The sequence below is a fragment of the Amblyomma mixtum genome, chromosome 8 (assembly GCF_055824585.1).
Source record: "Amblyomma mixtum isolate Tamu chromosome 8, ASM5582458v1, whole genome shotgun sequence".
NCBI lineage: Eukaryota > Metazoa > Arthropoda > Arachnida > Ixodida > Ixodidae > Amblyomma > Amblyomma mixtum.
In genome coordinates, this window is record NC_143019.1 from 139516271 (window position 1) to 139526584 (window position 10314).

Consider the following 10314-nt stretch of genomic DNA (forward strand, 5'->3'; position numbering starts at 1 on the left):
TGCTGCCACCAAGAAATTAATGACATTATTTCTTGATATTATCACTGATATTTCTTGATATTATCAGAAAACAGAAGAATTCACAATTCATTACAGGTACAAAAAAATTATGCTTGTCTCAACAGAACTGTGCTCGAAGTGGCTCTTGCACAACAAGGTACCATTCTATCTGGAAAAGGTGACAAGAACTCCACACACAGGCGAGTGGTGTAGCTAGGAGAGTGTATGTACAATAATGTAATTTACTTTCACTTCCATAGGCAGTTGGTTGAGATGTGCTGCATATCGGCAATTTGCATATCTCATATGGACAAGCGCAAGAAGCGTATTCTGCCAAATTGTGTCCTGGAGGCTATCTGCAAGAAATATCCATCTCAAAACGGAGTCTACACAGGGTTCAATCATTTTTCAAGTTAAGCTAGAGTGAGTGTGTGGCAACTATTAGTCAACGAACTGAATCACTGCACCTACTGCACTTGACGTTTTTACTCAATTTTGCGTGTCTTACCAGTTGCCTTCACAACTTTGATGCATACAGTAAATGAATGACATAAAGAAGCGTGAATGTGGAGCGCACAGTCAGACACATTTTATTTCATATCATTTTGCTACGTTGCCATGCACACTCAAAGTAAAACACAGTCACTACTAGTATATACATGTATACATACATACATACATACATACATACATACATACATATGTACATAATTACAAGCTTATTTACACAGCTGTTGTCGACGTCTCACAAAATTAATGATGCCATCTTCCAAGGTTCTGCCACAAAACCATGTTAAATTAACTACTTGTTGAACCTTGTTTTCTGTTGCTTTACAAGTTCTTCTTTTGATGCTTTAGGAAAGTGGCTGCTTAGAGGGGGCAGAATCTTCACATTTGTCGTCATTCTTGTCCACAACACAGTTGCAGCCTCGGACATAACCAGATCTAGCCGTCTCTTGACATAGCCTGCATGAGGATGTAACAACATGATGTTTAGGTGCGCAAATAAAGTGGAGCACATCAGCTTACCATGTGTGGGATGCTCCTTTACAGGACAGGCAACAGATTACCTCCTGTGGCTTTCGGATATTTGACAAGTCACCTATCTTTAGAAGGACGGTAGATTGGGCGAGTTGGTGTTCCATGGCGAAAGTACATATAAACAGCGCTAAACGACAGGACTAGAAGAGGAGTAGACAAACACGGCGCTGAACTTACAACTGAATTTATTGGAAGGAAAAAATTTTTGTCAATATATACATACAAAAACGCGCACACGTGCGCGCAGTCACTACATCAAAGTGGAGATACAATCAACAAGCCACGTTGGTCACACGTGTTGTACCTGCCTTCAAACTACCCTTTGTGCAGCAATGTCATTTCTTTCTTTGACAAAGCTAAAGACGTATTGCTAACGCAACCTTTTGATTTTCTAGTGATATGAAATGCTTCGGCGACTTCTCTTGTAATCTTGTCAGTATGAAAAAATAACAATTCTGTATCGTCAAAGAACGACACGCATTTGCATACACTGCAATGACTTGACAAGTTAGTATCTTTTTTTTGCAACGAATTAGCATGCTCCATAAGCCTAACATTAATGCATCGGCCTGTCTGGCCTATGTAAGTGCGACCACATGATAATGGAATCTGGTAAACTACCCCCTTCTTGCAATTAACGAACTTGTTCACATGGTTAACTTTGCAGACAGACTTACATTTGGCACCTTCCTGCTTTCTCTGAACTGCTGCTCCTAACCTACCCAGTTTATTAGGAGCAGAAAAAACCACCCTCACGCCATACTTGGCCCCTACCCTTTTAAAACGATGTGACAACGCGTGCACATAAGGCATGACAACTGTTTTCTTCCCCTCAGCATTTTCTTTAGGCTGACCCGAACATTTCAGTGTTCTAAGAACCTTATCTGCACCAGCCACTAGTACGGAATCAGGGTACCCAGCCTCCCTACATCTCTAGGCTTGGACTGCAAGACTAGCAGACATTTGATGCATACAAGATTTTTTGACGGCCATACCAATACATCCTGTCACAATACCGAATTTCACAAGCTTGGAATGGAAAGACGCGTAATTAACAAGAGGCTTTTCACTCCTGGGAGCATATCGCCAGCATACATGGTTCGGCAAGAAGGACAAGCTCAGATCTAGGAACTGCAAGGCGTTCCTTTGAGGGATCTCATGCGTAAACCGCAGTCCGGACCCATGCTGTGAAAAAACATCAAGTACCTCAGACACACACTCAGTACCCAAAGACCTAACTAGAACCAGGAAGTCATCCACATACCGAAAAATTCTAATGCACTTTCCATTTAAGTCACTTTCTACTGCTCTGTCAACATAACTGAGAAAAATGCTGCTAAGAATTGGCGCAATTTTGGCTCCAATACACACTCCCGGTTTGGCTCCAATACACACTATCTTTGCCAACCTGTGTGCATGCCTGTTTTCATTGTAATGCATAGCTGCTAGTCGAGTCCTGAAACAGCTACATAACCCATTGCACTTGTCATGCAGAGCTATTACAAACACAGAACAACTTTATGCAGCCATGACATGCAGAGGCACAATATGCAAAGTTATAACTTTTGTAATTACATAAACTACTGCTTGGTGTGCAATGCTTAGACCGTGGCTTGACTCATACTAAGCTGCCATTTCATAAAGATATGTCCTCCATGAATGTGCAAAAAAGGTTGAAATGCTCATTGTGGCATAAGTATAGCTAATATAACACATGCTTTGTATTTCATATTTTGCTCACATATTAATCTCCCAGAAGAAATGTTCAGCACCAAAATATGCATCATCATCATCATCATCAGCCTGACTACGACCACTGCAGGGCAAAGGCCTCTCCCATGTCTCTCTCCAATTAACCCTGTCCTTCGCCAGTTGCGGCCACCGTATTCCCGCAAATTTCTTAATCTCTTAACTTTCTTCTTATTAACTTTCTGCTGACCCCTGCTACGCTTGCCTTCTCCACTCCGTTACCCTTAAAGACCTGCAGTTATCTTGCCTTCCCATTACATGTCCTGCCCAAGCCCATTTCTTCCTCTTGATTTCAACTAGGATATCATTCACGCACGTTTGTTCTCTCACCCACTCCGCCCGCCGGTACACTTATCATTATCCTTTCCATAGCTCGCTGCGTTGTCCTTAACTCAAGCTGAACCCTCTTTGTTAGCCTCCACGTTTTGGCCCCATAGGTGAGTACCAGTAAGATACAGCTGTTGTAGACTTTTCTCTTGAGGGATATTGTCGTTCATGATCTGAGACAACCACCCTATTCATATTCTTCTAGTTATTTCCCCCTCATGAACCGGATCTGCGGTCACTACCTGCCCTAAGTAGACATATTCTCTTACTACTTTCAGCACCTGGCTACCAACTGTGAACTGCTGTTCCCTTGCCAGGCTGTTGAATAATACTTAGGTTTTCTGCATGTTAATGTTTAGACCCACCGTTCTGCTCTGCCTGTCTAATCATTGATCATGCTTCGCAGTTGATAAATATTTTGTCAAGGTGTAACTGTAGAACTGAAATATTTACCTTGCCACCATGACTTCGAAGGAGCACTGACACAACTTGGGTGCAAAATGGAGCAGAATGCTTTGGAAAGTTTCTCAACCACAGGTCTGGAACTTTGTTACCAGCTGTGGCAAGTCTCTCAGGAGGGCCTTGGAAGTTGCTACTTCCTTCGGCTTCTGGAGAACCTTGGACTCTGAATGGAGAAGTATAGAAGCACCAGTTTCCTCATTACAAAATGTACAACTCGTCTTAGGCAAGCAGTCCCTGTGCTTGCATTATTCCACTCAGGGTAGTAACATTACATTTTTCAGTACCAAGCAAAGCAATATATCGGCTGCATTTATACTACTAGTCGTTAGACTGACTGTGTGGCTAGAAATGTGGCTGTTGTTCGAGTGGCTACTTCTGAAATATGAAACAAAAAAAACTGTGCATGCTACAGGAGATGCGATGACATAAAAAGTGACCAGAGAAAAAATCAGATTACTGAACATAGCCCAAAATAGTAGTTCAGGAGTGCAAACTGCTGGGCTAGTTGGTTCATATTGCATAGAAAGGGAACCAGCGAAAACAGACGCAAGACAAGAACAAAAAAGGCACACACCACAACGATGGACTTACAACTGTTAGTGCAGCGTTGTGGTGTGTGCCTTCTTTGTTCTTGTCTTGCGTCTGTTTTCGCTGGTTCCCTTTCTGTTCTACCCAAAATAGGACTTCAACTGAAAATAATATACAAAACTTTCCGAGATGGTCAGTCACAGTACACTATACTCTTGGATAGCTCTCTGTGCCTCTGCAGCAAAAGGGAAAGAAATGGACGGCCTCTGTCCCCGTGCTGAGGGTAGCGGTTGTTCAGTGCATGATTTATGGGTGCAGGGGTAAAGGGGGAAGCTGGAGAGAGGATGAGGATTCGCTACACTCCGTTTCATCTAGCGTGCCTGTTCGCGCAGGCTAAGTCCGCACGCAAAAAGTAGTTCGCCACACAACCAAAGCGAACACAAACATATTGTCACCGACAAATGGTTGAAGAAACAGACCAGGTTCTAATTAGACGAGGTGGGCGTACCAGCCAGCAGGCAGCTCGAGCAAGGAAGAAGACGATCTTCGAGCACCTCGAGTGCCCAAGGCTTGGCAAGTCCTAGCTTAAACAGTTCGGCCGCGGTACGGCGCCACTGAATGGTTCGTACGGTGGCAATATTTAGCAGCAACAAATCGTAAGTGCCGTGACTGGCACCTCCTGGACTTTGTTTTACCTCTTGCCACATTTCCGTACTGCGACTCATTGAGATTTCGAGAAGCAAGAAGTACCTGTGGCGGTATGACACGTGGTTGGTAAGGCAAATCGCTTCCACTAAATCCACGCCCAAAAAGTAGTTCGCACTCCGTAAAAATTATGGCCAGAGAGCCCAAACACTGAGCGCCTCACAGCTTCGACCCTGATTTTCAATGCTACTACATCATTTCATACCGCACTTTGTATTCGTCCAAACAATGACCGGAGTTTCGAGAAGAATGAATGATATGTGGCGGACTAATATAGCTTCGCAGATGCACTACTTCAGCAACCTCCGCAGCGTTGCCTGCTATGTATGAAACGGAGTATAGTGCTAAGGAAGGCCACACACCATGGCACAGAAACAAATTACCATCTCCTTCCCTTTCTTGCACAGCCTTTACTGTAGAGCCACAGAAAGTTCTCAAAGAGTATATATATTGCGCCACTGTTTGGTACAGCAGAAAAAATTTGCATTGATGCATTTCATATTTCTATCAAATAGGCAGTGTACCTGCAGTCAGCCACACCCTTGTTTCAATGTCTCCATGGGGGCAGAACGGGAACAGCTCATCTTCATGGCTGTGATCTTCCACTCTGGCCCAATTAGACAACTAGCCTTCCACTGTGGCCCTCGCTTGAGGCAGCTGACCAGTGGAGGTGGTTGGTTGCTGACAGCCTGCGTCCATGCCATGAGCTCTTTGCAGTCGTTCCCTTTGGCCATACCAGGCAACTTCTTGCGAACACCTGACAGAAATATTTAGAAAAAAAGTGATGCACACATTCCTTGGAAGGATGTATAACAGAAGAAAGCATATTCTGATCCATCAAGAAATAGCGTGCACGATATCTTTCACGACATGCCATGCATCGAACTGATGCGTAACGTCCACCTTCGTTTTTCGAAGAAAACATCTTATTTGTGCGTGTCGGTCGGTCACAATAGATGCTATTTGAACCTAGTGATCATGGAGAAACTCAAGGCCACGTTTCAGACCTTCCAGCTCCATGTGGCTACTTCCACCAACTTCATTGGACTGTAAAATGTGAAAAGATTCAGCTCTTGTATTTACACATTATAATTGTATGTCCTCTGGAGACAGAAGGAAAGTGAAGAGACCATTTGCTGCACAGAACTGTCTTCTTGCACTGCTAGTTACATAAACAATATGCTATAAAAAACACGCTGAAGTTGAAACAAACCTGCAAAAGCTGGAAATGTAATATTTTGTTGCACTCAAGATTCAGCAAGGAGTAAGTACCGAACTTCGCGCTGAATCCAGGTGAATCGGCTCGGCCATCACCAGCAAGTTTCGCATCTTGCTCAGTGACACCCGCACGCAACACTTGCAGTTCTTTTTTCCACAACTTAAGAAAAATTCCAGCAGCAATATGCACTTGCACTTAAAATAACTTAAGAAATTTTCTTACTCTCTCAATGGCAGGCCAGAGGTGAGAACGTTGGATGTTAAAAAACGTCCTGTCTCCAAAAACTTGCACACCAATAAGAGAAAGCATTCTAAGTGTAGTGGTTGGGTTGCACCCACTGAACAGCATGGCTGAGGAAAGCCGTAGGTTTACGACAGGCAGCTGTTGAATGCAATCTTGATTTTGCTATAGAACAATGTGGCCTCACTTAAGACCGTACACACATGGAAGAGTGTGCCTTTTGCAGTCCACATGGCATGTGCAAGGTGCAAAACACTTGCGGCACAAATTGAAGAGCACCTCAAGGTGTTCGACCTCTTCGACTAAAATAATTCTCAGTGCTGTCACTGCAGTCCTGATTACAGTCCTCACTGCAGTTTTCTTGATCAGAGTCGATACTCCTGGAAGAAATAGCAACCTTTCGGCTATGTTACGCAGCACAAACAAACAAAAAACGCACAAAATTACTGCAGCTAATCTGATTTTTGGCTCTGAAAGATTAGTAATCTTTATCAGCATTGATACAACATACCCTTGATCCCAGTCATCCAAGGGGCAGTAGTCATCATCACGGCTGACCACTGGCATCGGTCACACAGCTCATCATCATCGTGGTCATCACAGTCTTCTTCACGCATGGCGGTGCACAACCGAACCAGGGTGGCTGTGCTGATCATGGAGCATTAACCTGAATACCTAGAAAAACATCGAGGTACATGCAGCAGTTATAAAAAACTGAATGACATTTGTTTCATTCAAGCACAAGTGTCCACAAGCTCAGTTTTTCCTGAAATTAAAATGTTTGTCGTGTCTGATATCAGCCCAACAGTTCTCTCAACTGTGTGTATATTTATTCGCTTTACTGAATGAAAGCACATGCCTGGGACATAATGAGAAAGGCATGCTAAATTAATGAGAACATACCTATAGAAACACCCCAAGGCTTCGTCTGCGCTGCCTTTGACGCCACTCTTTTCACGTTTGCTTGTGACACCTTAGAACGCTTTAATGGTATTCGCTGCATTAGAACTTGAACAGACTTGTCAGCACTTTTACAAAAGTTCAGTGCAGGGTCCTCAGCAGCATCTGCCAGTGGCGTTTTACTTGTTGCACAGTCCTGATCTGTGTTGCTGCTTGGTGTGCAGCCTCCAGGAGCGATGTCCATGCACTCTTGATTTGCACTATCGTCCGGTGTGCAGTCTTGATCTGGCAGCAGTTCGGCAAGAATCTGAAAGGCACAAGCCATATGATATGCTATTGTTGCAAACAGAACAAAAGTGCGCTTCGGTACGAGTAAAATCTTCTGGTTGATTTCATAGACCATTTTGTTGATTGGCGAGCTCTATGCAAAGTGAGATCACTTACTATATACTGGGTGTTGTTTAGAAGGTACAACATTTATTTTAAAAAAGTAAGTAACCTAGTATTAATTTTAGCCCTGGGGCTATATTGGGGGATGTGGCAGACACCAGCAAGAGGAAGAAGGCTTCCATTAGTTCACTAAGTAACTACATATGTTAATTACCTTTTATTTTCACATTAGGCTGTATTTGCAGATTTGGAGCTCCTGCAAATACTATAGCAAAGAAAAAAGATCTCTTTAAAAATTTACACCCTGAAAGGCAACTTCACACGCTAACACAGCGCCAGCGGTCGCGTCCGACGTAGATCGTTCAAAAGAAAAAAAAAGTTGGCAGTGGCTTGGCTCTATTATGCCAGGATATACGAAGCGTGAGCAGTGACGTCACTCGCTCCTCGCGCATGCGCAGTATGGCCGACGGAGGGAGCACGCGAAACGGCGAGGCTGGCCAATGTAGCTCACGCTACAAAAGTGCACGCTTTGGGGCCGGACTGCAAGCGCCATGACTGCGCACATTCGGTGCTGAAGAACAACGAACCGATGCCAGCAGAGTGAAGAAACCGCTGGGTGGAGCGATCTGCGTCACAGGCGGTGTGTTTAGAGTTACTGTATCATGCCTACCGGTGTGTTACTCTGTGGAGACGCCTGTCAAAGTGATATTTGTGGTCTCGCAACGCCCGCTATATTTTTTTTAATGAAAATTTGGTGTCGCGGTTATACTGTTTGGAGGAGGAGCTTAATTTTTCAAATACAATTACATACCCCCTGAATCGAAAATCGGAAAAAAATAATTAACGCATGTATTTGATTGCCGAAATAATTGAAGCACTCAGCCTGTTTCCTGATGTCTGCCGTGGCCACCCCCAGGGTTAAAATAAATTTAAAGCAAGTCACCTTTCTCTTGAAATTTTGGACCTGCTAGAAAAACACGGTACGTATATTACATACGCTCCGTATCTGTGTTCAGCTATACACCAGTACAGGAATAGACTTTAACCACTGTCATAGCTAAGAAGCCCGCCTGCACTCCTCTGTGACATCTGTCTGGGAGGGTATGAAACGTTCAAGGGAAGCACGCGAAAGAGACTAACTATTCCCCACGTCGTGTTTACGAAGGCCTGCACTGCGTTTTCTTGATTTCAATTTTTAATTGCACCATGGATGCGATAAGTTATGCTTTATTTGCGCGGATGCTAGAAACATTCTCTGCAAAGTTTTCTCCAGTACAGGAATAGACTTTAACCACTGTCATAGCTAAGAAGCTATGACATTCGTGCTCGGCGCTCCGAGCACGAATAAAAATGTGCGAGCTACGCATAATTCCTAGAATATCTGAGCTCTAACATAATTAAGTAAGAGTCTGCATATAACGTCTTTTCATGTGCTCGCTTACCGAACGAAGTTCTCTGCTCACGCGCGGCGCGCTGTCTCCGGCATAAAAACCTGTTTTGAGTCGTCGCGGCGATCAGCGGCGAGGTTCCAACAAGTTGGAAATTTTCGCTGCGATGCGCGGCTCAATTTTCATTCAGCCAAAAATTTAAGGCCGAGCTCTGATATGAGTAATGCTGTATAAGATGCATGCGTACAAGCCCAACAGCTAAACACTTACTTTGTACGCTGCAGTTAGCAGCCGTTCACCTCGCTACTACGGAAAGTTTTGCATACACGAAATTACGCGCCATACACGACACAGAATGCCGGTTCGCGCAGTCAAATTCTCATAAGGAGTAATACACAAATTCTTACCTTAAGCTTCCTCCTTTTCGCGAAAGCTGCTCTCGGTGGTGGTGACGAGCTCTTGTGCGCGAAGACGGACGGTATTGCGCCGGGTTTCAGTCGAGCTGACTTTGTTGACAGGCCCAATGAACGCATTATCGACAGGCTGCGGTGATAGTCTTCATCACGAAAGTGGTCAGAGCACAGCACTGTTGTTTTTGACGGTTTGAAATCCTTTCGCTTCACAGCAGCGACCCACTTTGCGGAAAGCTTCTTATCTTGCGGGAAATAATGAAAGATCACATCGTCGCGGCCGCTAGTGCTCGTGCAGCCGAAGGCTGCGCAGTACGCCGGCATGTCCACCGCTTCACTAGATGCCGCACACGTTTATGTATACCTCACCACGAACATCAAAACGCACAAATACAGGAACACACGGCAGCTCGAAGCAGCTTATGATGGCACGCACACAGGAACAACAAGCACGGTCACGGAGGCTGCGAAGCGACGGATCACCAGTGTTTACGTCACCACTCCGCGGTGTCCGGTTTTGGCTCGCATCGTCAGGGTCATCAGCAGCGCTCGGCGGACGGGGGGGAGGAGCTAGCGGAGCTACCGCGCAATTTTAAACGGCGATGACGTCGTTCCTAAGTGATTAATCTGTAAAAAAAATTCACCCGCATGATTTATAAGGTTCTCACATCCACACGTGAGCATCTTAATGAATTAGAAAGACTCTTCAGCCTCCCTTTAAACCGCCACACTTTTTTATTTTATTTTTATTTTTATTTATTGATACTGCGATCTTTTACAAGATACATATCCCCAAAAGCATTTTCTCTATGTGCATTTTTTTGTTCACGTTTAATGTTTTTTTTTCGTACCCCTTCCCATTCAGTTAAGCACCCTGTCGCCGCCACTAGCACATGTCCTGGAAAACTGGGCCTGTTAGCGATTTTTTTTTTCTTTCGCTTTCGGCGCTCAATTC

The 10314-nt window shown here is 44.3% G+C and overlaps 1 protein-coding gene across 2 annotated transcripts; it reads right to left on the reverse strand.

Moving 5' to 3' along the window:
* Positions 1–353: 353 nt before the first annotated feature.
* LOC149334623 (THAP domain-containing protein 2-like) lies at positions 354–9857 on the reverse strand. Of its 2 annotated transcripts, none has more exons than XM_089556289.1 (6): positions 9357–9857; positions 7175–7478; positions 6783–6946; positions 5337–5569; positions 3571–3742; positions 354–966 (listed from the first exon to the last, which is right to left on the reverse strand). In XM_089556289.1, the coding sequence occupies exons 3-4, from the start codon at positions 6925–6927 to the stop codon at positions 5343–5345; spliced, it is 372 nt and encodes a 123-aa protein (XP_089412415.1). In that variant the 5' UTR covers positions 6928–6946; positions 7175–7478; positions 9357–9857; the 3' UTR covers positions 354–966; positions 3571–3742; positions 5337–5342. The 2 variants fall into 2 exon arrangements, with proteins under 2 accessions (XP_089412415.1, XP_089412414.1); XM_089556288.1 differs by having other exon boundaries at positions 359–966.
* Positions 9858–10314: the final 457 nt, after the last annotated feature.